The sequence below is a fragment of the Strigops habroptila genome, chromosome 2 (genome assembly GCF_004027225.2).
Source record: "Strigops habroptila isolate Jane chromosome 2, bStrHab1.2.pri, whole genome shotgun sequence".
NCBI classification, from domain to species: domain Eukaryota; kingdom Metazoa; phylum Chordata; class Aves; order Psittaciformes; family Psittacidae; genus Strigops; species Strigops habroptila.
This window is the reverse complement of record NC_044278.2, coordinates 13,272,958-13,299,717: the sequence shown is the minus strand read 5'-3', so window position 1 is coordinate 13,299,717 and position 26,760 is coordinate 13,272,958. Positions and strand designations below refer to the sequence as shown.

The 26,760-nt window shown below is 37.7% G+C and overlaps 1 protein-coding gene across 4 annotated transcripts; it reads left to right on the top strand.

Moving 5' to 3' along the window:
• The first annotated feature begins 518 nt into the window (after positions 1–518).
• On the top strand, positions 519–18,854 carry ARL6 (ADP ribosylation factor like GTPase 6). 4 transcript variants are annotated; one of them, XM_030472058.1, is made up of 9 exons: positions 553–609; positions 3,266–3,416; positions 5,903–5,964; positions 7,141–7,209; positions 9,900–9,994; positions 13,761–13,890; positions 15,367–15,422; positions 15,538–15,550; positions 18,013–18,854. In XM_030472058.1, exons 2-9 carry the CDS (start codon positions 3,294–3,296, stop codon positions 18,047–18,049), a joined length of 585 nt encoding a protein of 194 aa, XP_030327918.1. In that variant the 5' UTR covers positions 553–609; positions 3,266–3,293; the 3' UTR covers positions 18,050–18,854. The 4 variants fall into 4 exon arrangements, with proteins under 4 accessions (XP_030327920.1, XP_030327918.1, XP_030327917.1 ...); XM_030472057.1 differs by having other exon boundaries at positions 5,903–5,967; XM_030472060.1 differs by lacking the exon at positions 15,538–15,550 and having other exon boundaries at positions 519–609.
• The last annotated feature ends 7,906 nt before the right edge of the window (positions 18,855–26,760 follow it).

The window sequence follows — 26,760 nt, the reverse complement described above, 5'->3', positions numbered from 1 at the left end:
CTGCCATCTTCGCAAACCCCCGTTGCTGTAGTTACCCAAGTGACAGATGGATTTCAGATTTTCCCTCAACACCGTGCTCCACCAAACTGCCCGCTTAATAACCGGAGTTGCTGTGAACACCCTTGATGGTGTTTATTAGACTTTTCTTCATACATTAGCGGTAACTCCCAAGACGATTTATCCGAGCTCTCGTTGCAGCTGTGCAAGAAAGGAAGGAGCAGGGTCAGAATAAAACTCCACAGGCGCTGGATACAGAGGATGAAACAGATGCTTTTCGTCTGTGTGCGACGCCTGCTCGGTGCAGGCGCCAGGCGCCCGGGCACAGGGGACGCGGAAACACGCAAAGCAGCCGCAGGCAATGAGGGTCCCCAGTAGCACCCGTCCCCCCCCAACAGCCCCGGCGGCCCCTGGGTCGGCGCCGTGAGCTCGCCGGAAGAAGCGGGGCTGGTGAGGGCGGGCGGGGAGGCGGGGCGCGGCCTCGCCGGGGAAGGGATTGGCGGGGCGGCGGTTTCCTCGGCAACGGTTCAGGCGGCGGCGGCGGCGGCGGCGGCGGCGGCGGTGGTGGTGGTTGTTGGCGGCCGGGCCTGGCCGACATCTCGCTGCGCCGAGGTCTGTGCTGCGGCCGCGGGGAGCGCGGGAGCTGGAGCTGCCGGGTGCTGCCTGGCCGGCCCTGGCCTCCTGTGGGGGAGCCCTGGGCAAGGGGACTCGCACCCGCTGCCGGTCGCCGCGGCAGCCGGGGGTGGCCCTGCCTGGTGCGGTTCGGGGTGCGGGACACCCGCTGCTGGGGGCGGGGCTCGGCGGCGGGAAGGGGAGCCCCGTCCTGGCAGCTGTGAGCAGCCCGGCCGCGATCGGGCCGCCCCGGGGCTTCCCGGCTCCGGTCCCAGGCGCTGCGGCGGGGCGGCGCGCTGGGCCTCGGGTACCGAGTGCGGTGGGACTCGGCGGTCCTGAGGAACAAAACAAAGTATAGCTAGAGTTTTAAATGATGCTAATCTGAAAGAGCCTTCTGTGGGTGGCTTGGGCAGCCTTGGTCTCAGCGTTTTAATTTGAGCAATCCACTTGAATTAAATGGATTTCTCTTTGGAGGGGCCCTCTGCAGGCTGGCTGCTTTGATCGCTGCCTCAAAAACTCAAAACCCACGGTGTCTGTAGAGGCTTTCAGCTCAGCGTGCCCATAATGGGAGTGGTGGGTTGTGATGTCTTGAGTTTAGCAGGCATCGGCGAGGGGAGGCTGTGCCCGCAGTGTGCAGCAGGTAACTGCTTCTCGGCATGCTGTACATCCCTGGTTTATCTTCAGGAGTTGGGATGCCTGGTTAATCACAAGTGTTAATCACTGATGCCTCAGACAGGCTTACAGTTCTTGATAAAGGTTTATAGGGTTCGATAATGAGTTCCTGGACCGAACTCTATCTTAAGTAATTTTAGGATATGGCTAATATATGCTATTAGCATTGTAGGCTAAACATGAGCTGGCAGAAAAAGGAACCTTTGCCAGCTGTAACCTCACAGCTGAGGAAAAGAATGGGAGAAAAGGGAGAGGGCAGGAAGTCAAGGGTACATTTTTCCTGCTGTATCCTTAATTAATGACTTTGCCAACTGTTATGGAAAACTGCTAGAAAAAAATGGTTGTAGTTAAAATGTTGTTAGGAACTGTTGTCAAAGTACGTGTATTTAGGCCTTTAGGTTTGAAAGTGAAGTCCTAGTAGTATCTTTTAAGTGCTTGCATTTTCTCCATTTTCATTTTAAGGGTACTTGCAAAGTATTTTTTTGGGGCATCTATTTTGTCATCTAGAATATATACATAAGGCTCTTGATTGGACTAGAAAGTAATGTGTCTTGGACCAGGGTTTTGTCAGGTTAATTTGCTAATAAACAATAAGCCTTAATCTGCATTCAGAGTTGTATATTAAAAAGGGAGTGGGACAAAAACACAGGGAGTTAGAAGAAAAATAATGATTATTTTTTCTTTACAGGAATTGCTGTAACTAATATTGGCCATGTTTAATCTAGTGACAGCAGTGTGTGCTGTTACATACATAGCCATTCTTTACGTTACGACCAGTCTTGAATCAAAATGCAGTAGATAAAACCTTAAAAAGGATCTGTATTAAAAAGGGGAAAAAAATTGTAGTGTAAACAAAGGTGATGGCTTACGGGACTTTATTAAATTCAAATACTTTAAAATTATTTCTATTAAAATGCAGTGAATAATCATTTTATAATCAGTTACTGAAGAAGTGAGACCAAATATTTGTCATTGATCTTTTTTTCTCTTCCTTCTCTTACTATGATTTTCTGGGGTGATTAACGCCACAATCTGAGTTGTCTTCTGCTGTGTGTTTCGTTTTTATTGATGGAAAACTCAGCCTTCACCACTGCACAAAAATCCTCAGGCGTTAATTAAATGCTTTACTGTTTAATGTGTCACAAATATTTCAGCTGTTTGATTGCTGAAATTATTCTTAGTGGAATTCATTCAGGGTAGACAAGGGTTATCTTCTTTGCCAAGTATGTTCAGCCAGGTACTGCAAGGGAATGTGTAATGTAAGCAGCTTGGAATATGCTACTGCCAGGTAACTTCAATCAGTGTCTGGGCAGGAGCAGGAGCTTGGCATCTACTTGACGTGCGGGTGAATGTTACGGTATCTGGCTTCATGTCTGTTGGATCTGTTATAATCAGTTTCTATTTGTAGTGAATGAGTTCTTAATTTATACATGTTAATATCAGCAAAGCCTGTTACAATTAGAGTTTGAATTGAGTTGACAGAAGGTACTTTATTTACTTCAGGGTTCAGTAAATGATGTAGCAGGTGTTAAGAAGGGAAACACTGTTTTGCTTTGTTGTTTAAATTATGATGACTGGACTACTGACTGGACTACTGATAATTTGAAGTAAAATGCAGTGGTCTTCCGTTGTTTTCAGTTTGGTGGAAGGCAAAGAGGAGTTGCAGTTGTGCTCCTATTTGGACTGCTCAGAATCATGGCAATATTTCTACCCAGTGAATCAAGGACATTGTATTATATAGACAGGGCTATAAACAGCCAATCTGCTTTTGTATCAAGGCCTCTTCGCTATAATCAGCTTACACTCCGTTTGCTTAGTATACCAAGCAAACCTGCTGTGACAGTGTTTGTGTAGTGTCTTATTCACTCTGTCCTTTAAAAAGTTTAAGGACTGCTTAGCCACATGCCCACCTACTGTGCTGGCGCTGCTGTACATGTTATGGTTTTTCAACAGCTATTTCCTTCTCTGATTTTCTGAACAACAGGTGATCCCTGTGTATTTGAGCCAGAACTATGGGATTGTTTGACAAGCTAGCGGGATGGCTGGGGCTGAAGAAAAAGGAGGTTCATGTTTTGTGCCTTGGCTTGGACAATAGCGGCAAAACAACGATCATAAATAAGCTTAAACCTTCAAATGTAAGTAGCCTACTTAGTTCACTGTTGGTGTTTTTACTGCAGAGTTGATGTTTGTTTAAATTGGTTTTGCATGCTGTTATACTAAATATGACCTCGGAAAGATGTGAAGAATTTTTTGATTTAGTACAGTGGAACAAATATATTTTAAGGGTTTCTAACTAATTAAAACTAAATGTAAGCATCCATGTGCATATCATGAAAACATTTCCCAAAAAACACTGTTAATTGTACGTTTTTTCTAAGATCACTAAATAAGGAAGGGTTTATGATGGCTGAAATCAGGATCTGAAATAGTTTTCTTAGGTCACTTAAACAATTGCTATAGGATTGCAGTTACGAGTGATGTGTTGAACATTTGTGATTAATACAGTTGTGTAACAACTTGTCTATGTTCATCATGTTTATTTTAATATCTCCCTGAGAAATAATAAGTCTATAATAAATAATAAAATAGGAAACGATGTGAAGATGCACATTTATTGGTGACTTCAGCATTTTTAAAGCAGAATACCTTTCAAAATAAGTAGCATGTATACTTGCAGTTCATTCATCCAGTGAAAAGTGTCTCAGGCCACTAAAAGTGAATAGTATTTTGAACAGAGTTTAACCTAGGATTACCTTATTTCTAAGTATGTTTATGGAATAGAAATAGATTAATTTTGGTGGGCATGTTGAAAGCCAGAGGCTTATGCATCTTGGTTATTATGCATCTAGGAAACCTCATGCTGCTGTGATTTCTGCTGTTTATATCAGGACATGCTGTTTGGTTTTTTCATTTCCATTGACCTTTTCCTGAAGAGTACCACTGGAAATAATTTAAAAAATGTACCATAGTAAAGAGTCTGCTATTCTTCCATTCCTGGCAATTATTCTTCCACTGAAAATTAAAGAGTTTTATAAACAAAGACTATAAACTGTTTACTATCTGCTGCCAGTCATTTGGGGGAAATGTACAATTTGTACCAGGCAAATTATATATTTATGTAATTTTTGAGATCTTTGTTGTAGCAGGGTTTTTATGCTGTGCCTTAAGCAGTAAAGGAGTCCTAACTAGAGCTGAATACAGACTCTAAGATTTATCACAATAATAAGTATTAGAGAAGGTCCCAAAGGAATTACACAAGTAGAATAAACAGAATTTGTTTGCTTTCCTGTAAATTGTGTAATGAAAATTTACTTCTGAATGTTCTAATTTAATGTGATGCTTTAAGGAGGGTAGTTTTGCATACAGCTTGTGTGAGTCCTGTCCTTGCAAGATATTACAAATTCTCTAATGTGCAACAAATGTCATTTGATCAGACTTGATTGAATTGTTTATTATGAGTAAGTTCAATGGACAGATGATTTTGATCCCTAGATCAACCCGGTCTTCTTAAGAAGAACTGCTACTTTGCCTTGGGAGCAATATGTTAGGTGTCTGGCAAATACAAGTGTTTCTCTAGGGCCTAATAATAAATTTGAAATACATGTGAAAGAAATAACATTTCTTCTACTCTGCACAAATTTTTCCTCGGGAACAAGAACTTTTGACTAAACTGTTTACAATGCTGTAATGCCATTTTCATAAGGAAGCTGCAGGTGAACAAGCTAAGTTTGCTTCAGTTGTATACAAAAAGTCAACTGCTTATAGATAGCATGTTTAATAAGGGTCTCTAGAAAGTCTGAAGAAGGATTGCATGTCACTTTTTCAGGCAGCTCTATAATCTAAGGAAGGTAACCTGTCTCCCCACTCAATATTGATGCTTCTTAAAGGAGTTACTCTGTTGTACCAACTTAACTGATGGGTTCTTTGGCTAGCTCAGCAGTAAACCTGGTTATCAGACAGATCTCTTAATAATGCTTTATGGTTTGGCCATTCCTCTGTGGTAAATGGTGATTTCTTCCAGTGGTCTAATAGTTTGAATTGATCTATGGTTAAGCCATTGTATAACGTCTGCTGCATAATTCCCAATGTCAAATAAACTCCCCCAGCCTGTGAACAAAAGCTGTGAGTGTGGCCAATCTAATATCTTGATAGAATTATAGCCTCTTTTGTCTAAGAGGCTTGGGGTGTTGTGCAGACTTGTTTGGGTTGACATTATGGTTTCCAGACTGCACAAATATTGTGAACTTTGACCTCAGTCGTAATCTTCAAGCTGGTAACTTCCATGTTAGCCTATTTCCTGTTTATTTCATAGGTAATATCCCCACATACGCATACACACAGGCTAATGTAAAGGGTAGAATCTCATTCTTGATGGTAAAATGTTTTCAGTGCTCTTGTCCAATAGCATTCACTGTATTTCCTAGAAAATACAAAACCTTGAGTTTGAATTACAGGACTTTTCTGGGAACTTTTTTAATATAAAGCATCTGGATTGGTAGAAAGTTGTTGTATTGCACAGTTGGGGGAAAAATAGTTCTGTAATGTATTCATGTTTCAAATCTATTTAAATATTTGTATTTTCCAACTTGGTCATAAAATCTATACTGTCTTTCCTTTAAAGGCTCAAACTCAGGACATCGTTCCAACAATAGGATTCAATATAGAGAAATTCAGGACTTCGAGGTAGTAGTTTCTTTCATTTTCTCCATTTAGCAGTAGTAATTAATATACTAGTTGGACTTAATTAGCTCTTTTAGTGGGATGTAACTGAGTACAATGTATGGTGGTACAATGACATTACATGCCATTTGCTGAAGCGCTGTAGTACCCAGGAGTCAGAATCATGATCCAGGACTGACAGTGTTAGAATATATTGTATGTTTTGTGCTGCTATAAAACTATGTATGTGTTTAAAAAAAGTTTTTGCAATAGTTTGTATAAGCATCTGATTTCCGTCTGTTAAGAATTTCAGAATAGGGCACTGTTACAATCTTGAGGAGAGACAGTTGCTTAGGTGGTAACCTATATTTCATTAAGCACTCTCACTGGAGGGAGTCTGAAGAGATTGCAGTTTAATCTCATTAAATGAAAAATGGTGGCTACAGTGTTAGTGATGGAAAGATGGCAGGGGTAAAAGTCAGGAAAAGGAAGAAGAAATCATTAGTTGAATGAAGGATAAGATTTCGAAAAGGAATGTTGTGAGACAAAGATAGAAGGAGGCAACATTAGCTATTATTTTCTTTTTCTGTAGCCTTACCAGTGTATTTTTAATGGGTGCAGTTAGTCTTCAAAACAAGTAGCATGCCCAACTGGATGAGAGATCTGCAAGAAAATTGTTTATTCCTTGATAATAATGATGTGTGGGACGGATAGGTTTCATATTTTTATAGGAGGCTCAACAACTATATTCTGTCACAGTAAAGCGCACCAGACAGGTTTGGGGTTAGGCTACATAAATCAATTAATATTGCTTTCCTTTGTTCTGATCCTGTGGCAGGAGAGGTGACCTGCAAATACACCATGTAGCATGATGGATACTGACATGATAAAAAGAGAGGCTGAATGGGATCTTATTTTGTATTTGATGTAACTTTTAAGAATTGTTTTAGCTCTTCTATTCAGAGAATAAATAAACATATTTTCCATTGTGAAGTATTTCTATAATAAGGCCACAAAACTGGGTAGGCTAGTTTGAAAGCAGATAGAGTAACCAGAGTTCATTTGGGAATCTTTCTCAGTTGATCAGGATTCAAGCTGATCTGTGTTTTTTTATTGCCAGTGTAGCAAAGAAAATAGTTTGGGTTTGGGTTTTGTTCTTTGCTTCTTTGCCTCAAACACTTCTTTTTGTCTTTTTTACAGTTTGTCTTTCACAGTGTTTGATATGTCAGGTCAAGGGAGATACAGAAATCTATGGGAACATTACTACAAGTAAGCTTATCATTTATTTTGAAGCATTGGTGTTCATATTAGCTGTTGTGTATGTTATTTAAATGGCAGTATGATATCTAGTGGTTAGAAATGATTCAGAGAAGACTTACATGTGGTGGTTGACAGGAGGTCATTCTGGATAAACAAAACTTTCTGTTCTAAAAAAATTCTAATTTTTATGTGCTGTTCATCAGCGTGCTTTTGGGGACATCTTGTTGACTTAAAGATTGGCTGATGATCCCATACTAGAGATGGGATTTAAATGTTGAAACCTGAAAACCAATCCTGTAAGAAAGCACCAAGATAAGTTAGGTTTCCGGTTTTTCTGTTCTTCTGTAGGTAGGTGACATAAGATCCAAAAGGTATTGGCTGAAGGCTGAGAATTTTAGAGGTGTAGGAAATTAGCCTTAGAGAATAAGGCATGTGTAACTAATAACTTGACCAAGTATTCTTAGATGTTAGTTATTAAGCAGGATATTCACTGTATTTTATAACACTATGGTATTGCCTTGTGATAATAGACACCATTTTCTGTTTTACTAGCTTCTAATGAAACTTGAATCTTCATTTATGTTGTCTCATTGTTATTCTGTAATATCTGATGGTGGTCTAAATAAAGTGAACAGTGGTAAGCCATACAGAAATACCTGGGTGAAATAGAATGGAGAAATTCTGAAGATTACAATATAGATTAAATATTAATATTTAATGTGGTAGAGCTTAAAGTATTCTTTAATTGAGGATTAACTTCATCTCCTTGCTGTGCAAAATATGTCTTAGCAATTTGAAAACTTCCCATGTAGGTAGGTAGATCTTCATTGTTCAAAAGTGTTAAATGTATGTCTTCCAAATCTTTTGGTTTTCAATAACTGATGCCATTAGACTGCTTTCAAAATGCCACCCAAATGCTTCATAGAAAGTTTTTTTTCTGACTGCTGTGTTTAATGCAGTAACTTTTCCTTTGTGTGGCATAAACAGTTTTTTTCATCTTACCTAAGAAACTCTCTTACTGTTAAGGCTGACAGTGAAATGTGCACTTGTATCCACCTGTTTGTGATCTAGTGCAGTGGGCACATATTTAAGATTAACTTCTAAGAATAATATAAAACTAATAATGTGTTGTTCAGTTTGTAAAGTTAAGCAAATCTAATGTTAAGCAATCTAATGTTGCAAGTATTGCAAAATGGCAATCAAATCTGATCAAGTGTCTTTAAGTAGTTGCTTTAGAGTACTTGCAGCTTGGCCTGTTCTTCTGTTTGGCTTGAAACTATCTTATAGGGTGTCCTCAAAGTACACTTGTCTTAAGTATATGTAACTCCTGTTGTGTCCCCATTATCATTACTTGTTTGTGAAGTGATTTTTTTGGTAACAAATACATGCCAGGACTCTGATTGCTCTAGAAAAAATACTGTATGCTCATAAAAATTACTTAGGCATCTTCAGCTAATATGCAAAAGCTTTATTTGCTGTCAGAGTTCTTCTGTACTCCAGAAAAGAATGGATCTTCTCATACCATCCTAGGCTCGTCAAGTTATTTCTGGTTTTCAGTAGGTCTAGGTCTGTTTCATATCAAAATACAAAGGTAGATGGTGCTGGGGGGTAAGGAATGTATCTGCAATTGTCTCTCAGGGAAATGTAAGGAGAAATGAATATTACATTAAAATGTAAATTAGAAATACTTTTTGTGGGTGTTTATAACTGTTAGTCTGAATAGGTCAGTCTTTATTTTGCTTTCAGATAAGTTCCAATAAATGGAACATCAAGTCATAAAATATCATATATACTCTGAAATAACGAGTTGAATTGTCAAGGGGAAATGGTTTTAAACTGAAGGAGGGTAGATTTAGATTAGATATTAGGAAGAAATTCTTCACTATGAGGGTGGTGAGACCCTGGAACAGGTTGCCCAAAAGAAGTTGTGGCTGCCCCATTCCTGGCAGTGTTCAAGGCCAGGTTGGACGGAGCTTTGAGCAACCTCATCTAGTGGAAGGTGTCTCTACCTGTGACAGCAGGGTTGGAAGTAGATGCTCTTTAAGTTCCTTTCCAACCCAAACCATTTTGTGATGCTATGACACGGTGTTCAGGAGCTGACTGCTAAGCTGTGGTCACGTTGGCAGCAAAATGTCTTGATGATTTGAAATAGTTGAAAGTTTTTACCCGTTATTTAAAGAAAAGAAAGATCCTGTTCATGCAAACTTTTGTAAGTTACATTAATCTACATATGCCTAGTTGCTAAACAGCTATGGACACACATTTTTTTCATAAAAAGGTAATTAACCTTTCTCTCACTAAACTTGGTTAAGTGTAGGAAATGAAGAATTTCTACAAAAACCCATCTTGAGATTTTCTTTGTCTGACCACACTGTCAGAATAGCAGTTGATTACAGTTTCAGAGGTCATTTTTCAGCCTCAGTAGTGAAATGAAGCTCTTCTGAAGGGTCAGTATAGACTCAACCTTTTATCAGTCACATGGCTGACAACCTCGTGTCTCAAAAAATCATGCAGGTTACCAAAAGATTGAATTTCGGAGATAAGGCTGGATTCAAATGTTAATGGTAAATAACAACAAAATTTAGAGGGGGGAAAAAAAATATCAGGTTTGGGTTTTTTTGGTATTTCTTCTGAAGCCTTTCCTTAATCAGTTTAAGAGAACCTATAATTTGCCTCTTTGCTCTTTTTATGTTATGCAGAGAAGGCCAAGCCATTATTTTTGTCATTGATAGCAGTGACAAATTAAGAATGGTTGTGGCCAAAGAAGAACTTGACGCCCTTCTGAATCATCCAGGTGAGGAGGCTTTTTTCCCCTTCTGTTTCCATATTTATTACGTTGTCTTAAGAAAAGCCCTTATCTGACACATTCTGCATGCTGAGTAATATGCAAATACATTAGTCATTCATGGATACTAGAACAATAATAGACTTCAATAAGTTCACTTTTACAAATTGATCATACTTCAGTCAGCTTCCCTGGGTTGGATTGATCTCTTATTATAAATCAATATAGCTCAAAAGTTGCATTGTTTAGAGGAAGAATAGACTTTGACCCTTTGGAAGCTGAAAAACCTGTATGTGATGATCAACACATAAAAAAAGTATCTCTCTGTCTGGAGTTTTCCATGAAGACAGCTAATTCTTTTAATGGAACTTTTATTTTCTTTTTTAATCTTCATTATCTTTTGAAATTATTATTATACTTTAGCCAGAAATAAGGAGGGGAAATTATACCAGTCAGTTTCAATTGCCTATAAAAGGATACATGGGATGGAAGAAGATATGAGGTATGATCAGGGGGGTGGGTTTAGGGGTTTGGTTTGGTTTTTTATATGCAGCTACACTTTTTTAATTAAGTTTTGAGATCAGTCAGTTCTTTGCTTCTCTGCCCTCCCATATACCAAACATTACTGGAATGTTTTTTGTAAGCAATATGCAGATTGGACTTTCAGCACTTTAGGTAGTTGCTCTAACGAGGTTATAAAACTACCTGTAGGAAATTTAAAAGTTAAATAAACCCATAATTCTTTATTTATTTATTAAGCTGGTAGAGCCTTAACTTCTGGAGTTACCATGCTGAAAGTAAGAAAGGAGAAGATGATTTGCATTTCTAACCAAGAAAATTAGTATGTGGTAGGGGCAGTTATATTACTATGACTGTATTTTCCATGAAGACTGCATATACCACATTAGTTCATCAACAAAGATGCTGTAACTGAGGTGTGTGTGAGAGCTGACTGTGACCTCTTAATTTCGTGTTCAAGGGTATGGGTCATTTCAAGCGCAGACACTGAAAAGACAGACTCGCAAAGGTAGAAGGGGAGGATGAGGTAATCCAAAGGCTGCAGGTGGATTACAGGGAGCTTTGTACCAAAGCAGATATTAATCACAGTGGTAAAAGGTGATTCTGTTGGTAAAATGGAAACTGCATAGGACCAAGGGTGGGATGTAGAGAGTGACGTACTAAGTTACTGGTTTATTAGAAGGCAAAAGAGTGAAAATGTTAAGATTGAGGAGATGCAAGCTTAGGCAGGGCTTTTTATTTAGGCATTAAGAGGTTCTTAATGCTGATCTAGCAGGTAAGCGCAGTTCAGTTGTTGATGTGTTTGTGTCTTTTAGTTCTGAAAGATTATGGCTATGGCCACCTAGTATATTCCCTAGAACCAGGAAAGGGCAGTTGTGTATTTCTGCCTTGGAGTAGCTCAGCTCAAATGCGGCAAGTGTTATTTCTAATTCAATAGGTCACACCTAAGAGAACCAAAGAGACGAAAAAGTTCTTCTAGTAGTAATGTTTGATAAAACTAGCTGTTAACTGAATCAATATATAACTGGTTTACTATATCAACATTTTTATTTGTATTACTGTTCTGCTTCCTGCATACCCTACTTTCTCCCAATCTATGTTTCTGCCCTTGTGAACCTCTCAGAGTGGATTACATTTATGTGTTTACTTAAGGTTTAAATGGATGCAGGGTAACAAGCTGGATTCAATTCCTGTCTGAAAATCGTAGCAATCCTTCAGAAAAACAGTTCCCTCTCTTTTTGGCAGATTTTGCCTGATGTTGTCAGGTGAAAGGGAATGTGTACTGTGAAGCATTAATGGGCATAATGTACTAGCTGGGACTGTTTTGTAAATCAGAACTAGACATTATTTTTACTTAAGTAAGTGGGCAATGCACTCTACAAGTAATTGTAGATTGTAGATGATCACTGTTATTTTTAAATCAACCTTCATTCTTCAACATTTTGAAAGATGGTAGTCTGTAGATTACTTGTTTTAGATACTGACTCTTGGGTCACTTGACCTCCAGCACATGCTTCTAAAACAAACTGACATTTCTGTAGATTTTAAATTCTTTGCATAAAATTATACATCACACATATCTAGCGTGGGGGATTTCTTTTTATGTGTTAACTCATAACTGCTTGCAAATAGAAAATTTTACTTTCCATTAATAAGTATAAAAAGTGTGTGTGGGGGGGAATACTGTATAGTAAGAAACAATGTCATAAGGTAGGAAATAATGTCAATTTCTGTGACCACCGCTTTATTTAGCAAACATCTTTAAGTGTACATTTTTGAGTGTACATCTATGTGAATAGGTTGTACCTCCTTTTAATTGCTTAAAAAAATTTGAAAATTCCTTAACTTGGCTATTTGTATATGTGATGTCAACTAATTTCTGTCATTTTAATTTGTCCATAACCTGCAACTTGTGGGAATTAGGATCCATTTAATGATACTATAGATTAATGTAGAAGTTTTAATCAGTTGAACAAAAGCTGTTGAACTATGGAATCAAAACAGAGATTTAATGATACTCTGTGCTGTATTTTGAGGTCTGTCTTTTGTGTTAGATGATATCAGAAGATAAAAAAGCTCCAGATAGGGTAAATAATTATGAAAATTATCAGTGCTTTGGTCAGCATTTCTGATCTCTGTGTATGGGTAGATAGTGTTATCTCCACTGAGTTTTATGGAAAGGTTCAGTAGAGGGGTTGAAAAAAACATAATTAGGAAGGCTCAAACTACTTCAGTATTGACAGTTTGTTGGGGTTTTGCTTTGTTGGGTTTTTATGTTGTCCCATCATGTCATGTCCCACCACTCCCCCAGCAGGGACAGCTGGCTTATGTTTGAAGTTCTTAAATAAATCCTTAGCTTGTTCCTATGTGAAATAACCTTTTCTTTTTACTATTTAAAAAGGAGCCTGTATAGCAATTTTTGGGGGGCTGGGGAGTGTTATTTTCCCTTCAAGAATTGATTGACAGACTCAAATCTAGATTTTTTTTCTAATCCTGTAATTCCTCCTTTGTTTGAATAACGTGAAAAATTCTTACAGTTAGTATTGGTGCTGGCAGTTTTGCATGTGTCAAGTTGAAGACAGTATACTTTGCTTCCTTCCAATGACTCTTTAGTCTTTTGTGGCAATCAGTGAAGCTTATGCTTTTGAATGCGTAAGTATGCCAGATGTTGCCAGTGGGCTTGGTTTGGTCTGTAGTTCTCACTGCCAGCTGAGAAGAGCTTCTGAAAATTAAGTCCTTCAAGTGAAGATAGGATAAGGGATGTCCAGGCATATGCATTCTTCCTATCTTATTAATTTTATGAAGTCATGGATGCTCTCCAGGATGCAAAAGGATAATTCAGACCACCCTTATGCAACTATTGTTGTGAGGTTATGAATGAACACAAATCATTTTTCTGTCCATTTTACACATCCAGTCGTGACCAAGCAGAGATGTGTAATATTTGTAGGCAGTTGTTTGATCTCCTGTTTCTCAGCTTCACCAGCAATTTATACCTACAGCTTTAAATGTAAGTATAAGGTAGGGAGAAAGGGGGTAGAAGACCCCAAAGACTCCAAGAAAGTTTCTGAGCATTCTTGAAGCATGCATCAGAGGCCATGTGACCCAACAGTGTGCAAGTTGGTAGGATACAACCTTCAGAGAATTGCAGTTACAGGTGAGCAAATATCTTCCTGTACTGTTTGTAGCTTAGTACACATAGAGATTAACAAGTGTTGCATAATGCCATGCTAGTTCTATTTCTGCTCATGTCTAGATATAAAGCACCGTCGACTGCCTATTCTCTTCTTTGCTAACAAGATGGACCTCAGGGATGCAATGTCATCTGTGAAAGTATCTCAGTTATTGTCGTTAGAAAACATCAGAGACAAGCCCTGGCATATCTGGTAAATTTCCCTTTTTCTACCCTTTTATTAGTATTACTTTTTACATTCATCTTTATGTCTACCATGTCACTCAGTATTATACAACACAAATTACATCAACTGGATAGAATGCTGTGTTGCCACGTGGGAACAGTAGTAATATTAAAATACTTGCTATGAAACTTGTTTTAAACACCCAATGTATTCATGTTGACTGTGTCTTGAACATTTTCACAATAGAACTGTTACCCAAATAATGAAATGGAGAAATTCTAGTGAAATCAGAAAGCAGTGTTCTTATCAGAAGAATAACTGCTCTTATTTTGTGCTGGGAAATGGAGTAGAATTGTTATCGGTGCTGCTTGCAGCTTTCAGAATATCAAGAATTAAACCTTTAGAGATGTTATTTAACTCTGCAGGTGCTTTAGTAAACTACTGTTGAAAGGCCATTTAGTAAATTCAGAGGGACACCACACTCTTTGTACTGTGTAATGTTTGAGGGGATTTTTAGTTGTAGGAGATAGTCTTTTCTTTTTGAAGGATGTAAGCTTTCATATCAATAGAGGGATTTTGTGCCAATGTTCACAAGGGAAAAAAAACAACCCTCTCATCAGAAGTGTTTTATAGAAGTTAGATTTTTGTCTTATTAAAGTCCTCAGATACTATAATTAGAAGTGAAATCAGCAGCTAAATGCTGCTGAAAACTACAATTTTCATTTTAGGCCCTTTTAAATATCAAACTTGATTACTTGTGCGTTGTTTTGGGGTCACTGCTTTTTGTCTCAGAAATTACACCGATGAATTCTGAAGATCCTTGGAAGATAATCTTATAACTAACCACAGTAACCGTCCAGATTCACTGCTGTGCTAGTTTTCATAAGCTGAAGAAGCACAGTTATACCCCTGTGATTCAAGAGGTAGATTTATGCTCTTCTTGGTGTAGCTTACTATTATATATATTAACTGACACTCCTAGGGTTGCTGTTACAATGAAGCGTACTATAGTTTCTTCTCCCCGTACTCCAGCATTCTCGCTGCGCATAGGAACTGCATGGGAGGATGCTTCGACTCGATGATCTTAAAGTCACTTCCAACCTAAATGATTCTGTGATTGTATGATTCATCACTGTTGTTGTAGATAGATAGTAAACATTTTTTATAGCATAATCTGAGCAGGGAGTTATCTGAATGGAGGTGCTGCAGGACAAGGTGGCTGCCTTGTGTGGGACCTCTTCCAGAACCCCTCATGCTCTAGGAATAATTCCTCTGCCTTGAAACTGAAATTAAAATAGATCACATCTTGAAATGGTGTTTCCATATTTGTCTGGAGGCTACTCTAGAATGTATCATTTGAGAAGCAGCCTTCTCCATGTGAAGAAAACTTAACTAAACTGTACTTGATGCTACTTTGCAATTCTGCAAATTACCAGTATAGTGATGACTGCACTAAAACCAGTATTCTTACAATGTTTTCATAATTTGATTTGTTTCTTTCAGTGCCAGTGATGCTCTTAAGGGGGAAGGATTACAAGAAGGTGTAGATTGGCTCCAAGGTACATCATATGCAATTCTCTTGCTCTGTTTTCATTTTGTTAAGCTTTTTCATTTTGTAAAGGTTTTTTTCTTTATTATTTCCTTTGTTTTCTTTCTGTCCATTTCTGCTGTCAGATCAAATTACACAGTGAGTACTGATGCTCCATCTCATATTTGCCTTTCATTTACCTCCTTAACATACACAAAAGAGCATGTCAGTTTCTCTGACAATAGCATGTACTATGAAATATTAATGCATCCTCTCGCAACCAGTGCAACACTTTCTTGTCAACAGTAATACCAGCTCCTGCACTTCAATTTATTCTTGCGGTAGTTCAGTTTGTTCTGTAATTTATTTTTACCGTCCTGTCCCAGTTGTACATAACTTAATGTTATATATCAGGAAAAGGTGAATAAGCAGGCTAGAAAAAGAAGTACACAAACAAATATGCTAGCTTTGATTATTCAACTTCAGTTCTTTAATCTAGAGCCAAAATAAGAACAGCTTACATTATAACTATCACAGAATATGCATGCACTCATAACTATGTAGAAAATACCAGATCCAGCTTAGAGGATGTATTACAATTTTCGAATTACAAACTTGGTATGAATGCTGTATGTCCTTCTGTTTCATGTTGGTAAGGATCTGGTCTCTTTTGTCCTCCCATATACTGCTAAATGCGTAGAATAGTGAAGTGTGGTATTGTTTTGGTAGACTCATTCTAATTTTAGCTGCATAATTTTCGTTGCTTACATTGTATGTGTACTAGGTAGTGTAGTATAACCTGAACCTGCAAGAAAGTTTCTCTGTACTGGCATGTTCTGTGCTGTGGCAGCCGCTAGATGTCAGCGATGTTCCAGAGTCAGTGCCGCTAAACTCACTTCCTTCAAAATGCAGCTAAATAATATCCAGCATTGTCCCTGATTTAACGTATCTCCATTTATCTATTGATACCAGACTGCCCTTTGTACTTAGCATCCTCACTGCTAATTAGAAAGAGATCGTTTATTTTACTGTGGTATTACAGACTACAAAAAACATTTGGTCTGGTTTTCAGAGGAAGGGACCAAAAATAGTCTTTATATAAAGAGATTTACTGCCCTGCAGAAGAACAGTGATCCATTCTCTACCATCTAAAAGTGTTCTGTGGTGGGCGACCAGCATCTTACTGCTGAGTTTCCTTCACTGTGTATCCTGTTATCATAGAGGAAGATTCCAAATCACGTCCTTTTTCCTAATTTCAGGCATAGTTCTGACTTTGTAATATATTCCTATGATTTTCAATGTCTATGCTTAACTTTGAGGAACCTTCTAAGTTTCAATCCAGATTTTAAGTTGATGAGTTTGTATGTAGCTTCAAGCTACTTAAAAGGATCTTAAATGCTTGTCTGAATATTTTGTCAGAAAACATTCATGTTGTGTATGTAGATTTTTAAGCACAGTAAGCAGATGATTCTGCTGTCACTCACATAGCTCTTCGTATAGTTTCATAGCTACTCACTTCTCATGGACTGTTAAACTTCTTAATTTTCTGAGCTGAAATTCTTCATGGATGGGCTTTATCTAAAGTTTCCTTTAACTCCCTGGGGTTGGGTTTAAACCGTATTGTTGCCTAAACATGTGCAGTTTGGCACTTACGCTTTTAGTGGATGAAAACTTTGATATTTCAAGAACTATGATTCTCCTCCTCATTCCTAGACCACTAGATGGAAAAATCTGGAATAACTCTTAAGTTAATAGTGGTCCCTAAATCATGGCCTGTTGATGCCATAAAATTCAGCGGAGAAAATGACACCTGGTTAATGAAGGCTCAGTTCTTGTCAGCAGCCATGCTTTCCTTAGTTACCTTTTGCAGACCCATCACAGGTAGTTCACAGATTTGGGGCAGCAGGGGCAGAAGGTTTTACGTTTCTTTCCCCCAGCCTAGTGAAGGCTAAGTTTGCATATATCCCTGTTTTTGTAATGCGACAACACATCATCAGTAGGGTAAAACTAACCAGTTTCACAACAGCCTAACCCCAGCTCACGTTCCCTGTCAGTGGGGCGAATTGTGACGATTTCCACATTTTGTAATGGGGATGTGGTGTGTTTATGCTAACTAAGGAAATGTTTGAAGTGAATTGGGAAGTGGCAATCAGGCAGCAGTATGGAGAAGTGTGGCTACTGAGAGCAAAGAAGTTCTCATGCAAGTTATTAAAAAACTAGCTTTAAATCCTTTGCTGTTGGGGAGTTGGTTCATGTTCAGTTACATGGAAGCTGAAAAATGTACAAGGAGTTGAAATGCATAGTTCATAAAGTAAACTTCTAGGCCTTATTCTCATAAAAGTTATCCTATAAGCCCAAAAAAAGATAAAAATTATGTGGTAAAGTCTTCCTGTTTAATGAGCAACACTCAGGGAAAACAACTTGGCTGTGCAGGAATTTTGGAAGCGGATGAGACACCAAGTTGAAAATAACTGCATTGTCCCCCATTCTTGTAACTACACCAAAATATCTTTTGGTGTACTTCTGTAACCTGGAATATACTGGGTTATTTTGTTTTCAAAAAGCAAAATATAGCAAGAATTCATCATGTATTAAGACTAGCCATTTCTTTTTATTAACAGATCAGATACAAGCAAGGAAGACATGAGAGATAACTAAAAGATGGCGTTCTTTTCCAGACTTTGTCAGTAGGTGTACAAGTTCCTTGGAAAAGAAGAATGATTTAAATAAAATTAGCAGTTCAGCTAAAATATACTCCGTTGACTTGTTCCCTTTTAGTATCTCTTCCAGGAAAACTGAATGTAAACAACATAGCACCTCAGGTATGCACAGATGAATTAAATTCAATCTTGTGACTGGAGAGCATATATATAAAAATATATATATATTTCTGTTAAACATCTGCATTCATTTGAGTTTTAGGTGATAATTAGCTGTCATGAAATGCCCCTCTGTTTTTCTGGGGGGCGTTTGGACACCTTTTGACCAAATGGGAATATTTATTTTCCTGAGAAACATGATCAGCACTTTCTGAAATACAGCTGCATGAGATACCTACTGATTTTAGGTGCCCATTTTTAGGTATTTCTGCTTTTTTTTTGTAATTGTAAAGTCTGATGTTGGGGTTTTAGTAACCATCTACAATAGGCTTCTAGAGGAATATTTTGGTTTAAGATACAAGGATTTGAATATAGAGTGTATTTGTTATAGATGATTGCAGATGTTTATAAGGAACTGCTTTTAATGAAATGTTATAAATTGTTTCTGTAATATGCCATGGTTATATTTGCATTCCCATCAATAAAAATTTAAATATACAACACGCCATGGTATTTTTAAACCTATATATGTTCATTGATGGTCTTTATGTCTTAAATTTTTTGGTTTTCTGTTACTTTCATTTGGAATGTGTCCGTTTTCCAGTGGAAACAGCATTGTATACTGTAATAAAATGGTATCTCCTTTGCCAAGTGCTTTTTTTTTTTTAATTGCATACATTTGTTACACTTTCTAATAAACTAGACTGTTCTGCCAGATATTTAAAGAGCATGTGGTTGAAAGCTATATTTTGAAAACACCGTTAAGGCACAGTTCACTAGTTTATAGATCATTAATATGAAATGTCTTATACTTTTGTTGTGTATAAAAACTGTTTGACTTTCAAGAATGATTTTTCATAAACTTTCTGATTTCAAAGATGTATTATAGGTTACAAATTAAGCCAATGCTAAGACCTTTATTTTTGTCATGCTACCTCTCTCCTTTTTATCCCTCCTCCCTTGCCCAAGAAACAAGCAGACTGGCACTGGGAATGCTGAACCCTATATTGAACTGATTAGCTGATTCCTGTGGGAGATGTAATATGTGGGTCTGTCAAAAGCTTCCCCCCCTCCTTATTAGAAGATGAAACACACAAATGTTCTGTAAGCATGCCTTCTAGGGCTCCCTTAATAGAGGAATATTTGGAGCAAAGGGCCCTGCCTGAGATGGTAGAACAGTTTTATGTACTTCCAGTCCTTATTAAACAATTAAAATTAACTCACTTTGCTATAGGGAACTAAGTATTGCTGTAAAAAACCTTTCTTACAGGATTCTATAATTCAGACAGTTCAGTGTTTGTGACACCTTTGTGACACCTTCTGTCAGCTCTGAAACTAAGTATCTATACAAAGTCAAATACAAAGGAGGAAAAAATCAGAATTCTGAGACTTTTTCTAACTGAATTGTGGGGCAGATAATTTTCTGGTTTACTTTGCATTGGTTAATACAGTAACAAAATAATACTTGTTGAAAACCTTTTGCTGTGTAAGTATTTTGTAATTATTTTGGTTCACTTATATGGCTTATTTAAATAAAATGTTTAATTTTAAGTTGGCATCATTTTTTTTTTCCTACCAAAGAAAATGTAAGTCCTTATATGAAAGGACTGACCTTCTTGAATAAACTGGACCTTGCTGGCTTTCTGACTATTTTTGTTTATGTTGGACTACACGAAGTACTATGTTTGCTCTCACTTCCACATTTGTTACCTTTCTGTGAAAATACATCCACCATGTTCACCTGCATGTTCACCTCTTCCCCAGCATGGTGTACAGGCATAGGTCCCTAACATACACAGTTGGTACAGCCTTGAGTTGCTCTAATATCATTGAATTTGGTACAAGGGTCACATATTGCACAAAACCCGCATGCATCTTTGCAAAAAGGCTTCTTTGGAGCTGTTTTCTGAGGGCCGAGTGGCTGTCACTCTTCAATGCTGTTCTCCCATTACGTTTAGGATGATAAAATGATGTGTTTATGTGGATGCTCTAAGACAGTTTACATGTATGAGTTCATTGCACCTTAAGAACAAAGCAGACAAGTGCCTTTGGAGGTTTAAGTGAGACTTGCAGAATATTCCTTTTTTCTTCATGTTACTATAAGCGTATTCATAAAGTAGGAACTTGAAAGGCAATAAAGTGACTGAATGAGATTATGAGAGAGTCTGGTCTTCGTACCCCACACATTATATGCTGTTGCTTCTGTGCCCTAAACTCACTGCCCTTCTGTGTATTTATGAATTTCCTTAAAACATGCCTGGTAATGCTTAAGACTATAGAATTTTCAACTGAAACATGAAGCAGTCATTCTCACATACAAAGTGTTGCCTTCTCTTCTTTACTAAGTGGGGGCTATCAGGTAAACATGTGAATCCTAATTCTTTCTAGCCTTGCCTCTTTGATACTGTTGATGCTTGACAATACAGAGCAGCCCCTCAAACTGCTTTTGTAGAGCAAGATAGTTGGTGCTGAGGACCTGATGTCCCCAGTCTGTGAGGCTTTGAGTTTCCTTTAAGCATGGCTCCTTTCTGGCCTTTCAGACAGTGCCTCTTACTTGCTGGAGCAGGTTGGGTGCACTCTGAGCTTTCCAGTGTATTTTCATCCAGAAAGAATTCAGTTTCTGTACTCCCAGCCTACTTTGAGATGTAAACAAAAGCACTGTTAGTGAGGATGATCTTTAAAGTACCCTTGTGACCTGAGCTAGCATACTAGTGTAGGCATGCCTGTACAAACTTAAGAGGGAAACAATCCCGAAGTTTTAAAACCAGAGTTGAAACCATGTAAAAGAATAGCAGAACTTGGCAAGAGGTCTCAATTCCAGTGAAATATCTAGTAAAAATACAAGTTTGTAGTACGGTCCAGTCAGAACTGGGGAAGTTTATTCCATTAATAAAGGATATAACCATTTGACAGGGATTAAGTGGTAACACTTCCAATTTAGAGGAAATGGTGTAATGTGAGTTGTGAAAAATAGGCAGCCGTGAGTAAAAAGAGGAGTTATCAGCTGTCAGGCATCATTGCTGTTTCTAGCATCGTCTGTATTTATGATCACACAGGTTTAAAGTTGTTATTAGGGAAAGCAATGCTTTTTATTTATACATTTATATGTATGTACTTAAAATTTCATTCTGCAAGTAAATCTGTATGTTTTAATCTTATCCACCAACATTTATTAGCATAAGCTGAACAGGAAAAAAGTGTCCAAAAATTGGTGTAACATGTACCAAATGGTTTAAATGAACCATAAAGTCTACATTGTTTCAATTATAACAACAGTCCAAGAAAAGTTTCATCATTTATTACAATAGCAATGGATTACATGGAAGCAACTTGGTCCAATTTAACATCTTCATCTGTGACGTGATTTCGTTGGCCAGTAGTTGCATTCTTTCCTTAGAGGAGTAAGGATAGACAAAGGGTTCCTTCTCAAGGGTAGAATCTTTCAGTTGGGAAAGGTGATGCTTTTCTCTTGCAATAATTCTTCTTCCCTCTCTCCCCGCCTCCTCCTTTTTTAGATTTGTTTTGGTTTGTTTTGTTAGGTTTTCAAAGGGAAAGTGTTATTCTGAAAGGGAAAGAGTTACTCTGAAAGGGAAAGGGTTACTCTGGTGCCCGGAACCCATGGATAATTGTCTGTTTTGTAAGTCAGTCCTCTGCTGAGGCTTAAGTTAAGTGCAAGTTAACACTCTAAAAAATTTTTGGCACCAGTTTCAAAGCAGGCTGAATCGACTTATAAACTAATCCAATCTAGTGGTTAGCAAGTATTGCTGCATATTGCAATTAAGGTTTGACCCTTAGTATTTCTTTAATTGTTACCATTATAAAATAAGAATAATAAAATTTATCTTGGAAAACAGTTGCAGAATAGCCACTTCACTGCTGACTTCTGAGTATTTGCATATGTACAGACCTTTTGTGTTGTAGCATTACAGTTTCTGGAAAAAAAAAAACGCATATCCAAACTCAACTAGTTTAGGAGGTAGGAGTAATTTTTTTAGTATCGAATTTCCTTTTCACCCATTTCATAACTGTTAAAGTACTACTCAGTTCTCTGTCTACTCCGATATGTCATGCAATGGCTCAAAAAAGGATTAAAAAAACCTCCTTTTGTGGATAGTAAGTGTCATGCTTTCCTTCAGGTGTGTGTTCTGTCATCATGTCAGGTAATGCATTTTAATAAATAAGTTCTTGATTAATGCAGCATACAAAGTATCTACGTGCTTTCTTCAAGGCTGTAGCAATGCCTAAGTTAAGTGAATGACAGTTGATCTGATGTTGGCATCATAATAGGAGCACTTCAATCAGTTCTTAATATAAAGAAAATTGTACAGCTTTATTCAGGGAATTGATTTAATGAAGAGATAATGTGAACCTTTCTTTTCAGCAGCAGTTCAGCACACCCTGAACGAAATACAGAAAAGCTGCTGTACATCTAATATTTACGAGCTACAGTAAGTGCATCCTACACAATGCTATCTTCCATTGCAAGGAAACCACTTTAGTCTTATTACATATATTTTATTCAACTAAAGCTAAATACTTCTAAAGAACAACATCAGATAAAAAGACTAAGTTTCAAGCTTATATCCCTGTTAGCCACACATGGTGTTTACTTTGCTGAAAAAGCTTTTATTCTCTGACTTCAATAACAATGAATGCTTGAGTGAGGAAACATGGATTATTCAGAACTGTTGTTCTTGGCTATTAAGAGAAATCTTTCCCCTACTGAAGGTTCTGTGTGTTGGGCTTAAAAAAATAGGGAGGGGGAAGGAGTGTTACTTATCCATGCTGTTACTTATCCAGCTACCTAGTCTGATTAACAGTCACTTGCATTCTTAAAAACTTGGGCTTTAATTGTTCTTTCTTACCCTTTTTCTGTATGAAACACACAAGTTTCACATAACAGTAAACAGCATGCCAAGAATTAGACTCTGTTTTTCTGTTTGTACTGTAATAAGATTGAACTATTTTCTGCCTGGTTGGAATAACTTATGGATATAATTTGTATACATAAGAAAAGGTCTTTTCTTTGTTTTCTTTTTTCTTCTTTTATTTTTTTAAATTTCTTTCTGGAAGCTTAAATGAAGTGGATAAGAAAATAAGTTGTTCCATGAAACCAGATGGGATTCTGCAACATTTGCAGCCAAAAGCTTTTATGATCCCGTTTGGCTCAAACCCGTAAGAATTCTGCTTGTTAGAGACTGGTGTACTTCGTCATTTCTACATACAGAATAGCTTGCAGTGGATACTAAAGATGATTCTTCCTTTTGGTATATACTAACATGTGCTTGCTATGAATGTGGTAGGGTTTCCTGGTTGATTTTTTAATATATATATATGTATATAGATTTTCTAATTGTGAATAAAGGGCTTGAATCATTGGGTTAAAAAGTATTCTGAGTTGTGAAATCCAGCAGGACAGACAAAGGGGTGGAATTGGTGCATCTCTAACAGTGATTTGCAGCCAGTGGTTCTAGGAAGCCTTGGGGTCCAGGGACTAGTCTTAAGACATTTTTGAAAGGTAATGAAAAAAGGCAAGTCTGCTGTCCATAGGCTTAAGTTACTGTACATAGGCTTGTACCATAATCCAAAACTGCTTAGTAATCTGCAAACTGAAAAATGTACTTTTACGTAGCTGCATGGAAATAGGGTAAGCCTTTAGAAAATTAGTGATTTGATTTGATACTTGAAAGTGTAGAGTTGTACAGAAACATGTATATTCATTTTTAACTACAAATCTGATATTCAAAAAACTTTCTAGATGGAAAAGTGTTAAATGAACTACAATGTACAAGTTGCTGGTTATATCTTTAATGGATTTCCTTTATTTGCATGTCACACACCTCTTTTCAAAAGCTCTTGCATTCTTCTGGACACTAAATTATTTGTGCTGCTTTTTACTGTACGTACAATATATGTTAGAAGTTGGATAAAATTAGCTTACTGAAGCACTTTGACCATAATTTTGCTAGTAAGGATGGTGGTGAATAGAGAGATTGGCTTAGTGAGGAAGCACAACCCAGTATAGGATGATTTTAGAGAGACCTCGTTATGTGAAATGCAGATTTTCTTGAGCTCCAGTTAGAGTAGGGTGTTTTGCAAGGATTAGCATTGGTAAGAGCACAAGTGAGTTTCATCTTTATATTCACACGAGTGTAATTGATATGAGGTGCTATCAGAAATTTTTTGGAAGCCTTCCAGACAAGCTGTGCTAATCAGCTGAAAGTTATCAATTCTATTGGAATTAACAGAGAAAGGACTTTGGTCTTCATCAAGAGTGGTTAGGTGCATACATACCACCGTATTATGAGGCTTCTGAATGCTTTTTGTTCCAGGCCCAGGTGCAGTGAAAGTCTGTTTTAAGAAGCTGTAGGTACATTGGTCATCTTTTATTTTGTACTGTACAGTTAGCTTTCCATAGCACTTCTGCTACTAGATAAATGTAAATGTCACAAATTACAATGTGGAAAACAAACTGAAGAGGCCTTCCAAAAAGTTGATTTAAAGGTTGGTTTTTTTTTCTCTCATTTTGGGGTTTTTTTGTAATTACTACCTTGAACTTTGGCCATAGGTGACACAGTGTATACATCTTACCCCAAATTCTAAAGAAAACAGTTACAGCTCTCAATAACTGTGGTTAACACCATGAGTCATTTCCAGCTGTCTTCTCCAGACACGAAGGCATCTGAACAATAGCAGCTGACCCTGTGGCTCTCTCTTTTTTTTTGAACCATTTTCAATAAATCAAATGGAGGAACTGTGTGTTCACAGTTAAAGGATGAGGGTTGCTGGAAGCTGCACAGTGCATGCTTTATAGCAGAAGGTCATGGCTAGATAGAAAATATATCCTAGAAATCCTTGCTAACATGCTTCATCTGTGTAATAACATATCCAAGACCCAAATCTGTTGTTTGCCTTCATTTTAGAATAAGCATAGATTAGAGATTTTAAAGTCATCGGTATTTGTTTCAACATCTGGACAACTAACATTGTGAAAAATGGCTAGAAAATACTACATGTGATGACTCCATTATGTGCATTTATTAACTCATGGTCTTGTGCCACCTATTAGAAACTTTGCCATGATATTTTACATACTGGAAAGGAAAAGGATAGATAAGGGACCACCTGTTATTAAAATACTATTTGTGCCACATCAACTTGTAGACATGTTGTGTAAGAGCCTGGAGAATGGGATTGGCTACTAACAAGAGAAAGTAGCCAAGACATACAAAATAATTTTATAGATTAATGCATTAGGCAAGTATGAAACAGAAAACTGAACTATGCTTTTGTTTGGCAGGGTTGTGCCTCAGAACGTAAGACCATTTCTTGTTGTAGCGATTCAACAGTGCAAAAAGCTTGAGAATGTTTTTTCATTTAATAGCTGTGCTAAAATGTGCTTGTGGGGAAAATGTTCAGTTTGGTGGTTTTAAAGACTACATTTCTCCCCTAGTTATGACTTTGATGTATCAGAAAAGTTCTAAAATTGGATGTGAGAGGAGGGCTCTTCATAAGCCAGTACAATGGAAACTTGCTTTCCTTTTTGGTATCCAAACAAAACAAAAGATTTGACTCAAGACTTTAAAGACCCATAAAAAGGAGGAAATTCATAAAGCACAATTAAAATTTCACCATCTGCTCACTCTAAAGCAGCAAGGAGAAGGGGGAGGTTTCCCTTGTGCACAACCATTATAATCTCAATTGCAGTAGAAAATCAGTGGATATGGAATAGGCATAGCACCTTCCCCTCTCCTATTTGAGATACTGATTCAAGTGAAACTCTGGGCAAGATGAACTACAGGGACAAAAATATAGTGAGAGCCTTGGCTTGACATTTTCCTCTTCTGTATCATTGTATCTCAATGCAACTGTGTTTTAATGGTTTCTCACTGCCTTTGGCAATGCCACATTACCTCGCATGGGCCACATGTGAGTACTCTTAATCTGAGGCAGAAAGGAACCTTTTTCCCCCATCTGTTTTGGCTTGCATGTGTTGGTGCTGCTGTTAATGCTGACAGCTGTGTTAATATGCGAGGCCACCTGCCACATGGTAGATACTGCATCTCTGGGTAAAAGCCTAACTTATCTCCCTTCATGGAAGGTGTAGGTGGCTAAAACTGGGTTTCTGTTGGCAACTCTGCTGGTGGTTCCCATTTTATTATTTTAAATGTGTCAAAATTATTTGCTCATAAGTCATGTGGTACTTAATTACTCCAGGGTACGGAAAAATAAAGGATTATCTAACCTAGGTCACGTTCATCTTTTATATTGATATAGTTTTATTACTTTTATTAGAATTTACTTATGTGCCTCTGGTAGAACTGTCATTTAGTACATTTATGTTTTTTCTAACTTTAGATGCAGTGAAGAAAGGAGAAACAGATTTGAGCACAAAATGTTACTGTTTGGGATTAGCATTTCTGATTAGGTTGGCTCTTTGTTCTTGGAGAAGCGCAGCCCTGGTAATGCTTCGTGCTGCACTGTGGTGCCCCTCCAGGCGCCTTGCTAGTAGAGTGCAGACAGATTTTGGATGCAGCTAGGTGTTTTGAC

Excerpts from the sequence above, each read along its gene's own strand:
- ARL6 (XM_030472057.1), top strand. The coding sequence starts at position 3,294 with ATGGGATTGTTTGACAAGCTAGCGGGATGGCTGGGGCTGAAGAAAAAG. Across the intron at positions 3,417-5,902 it reads ATAAGCTTAAACCTTCAAAT|GCTCAAACTCAGGACATCGT; the intron begins GTAAGTAGCCTA and ends TTTCCTTTAAAG. Across the intron at positions 7,210-9,899 it reads CTATGGGAACATTACTACAA|AGAAGGCCAAGCCATTATTT; the intron begins GTAAGCTTATCA and ends TATGTTATGCAG.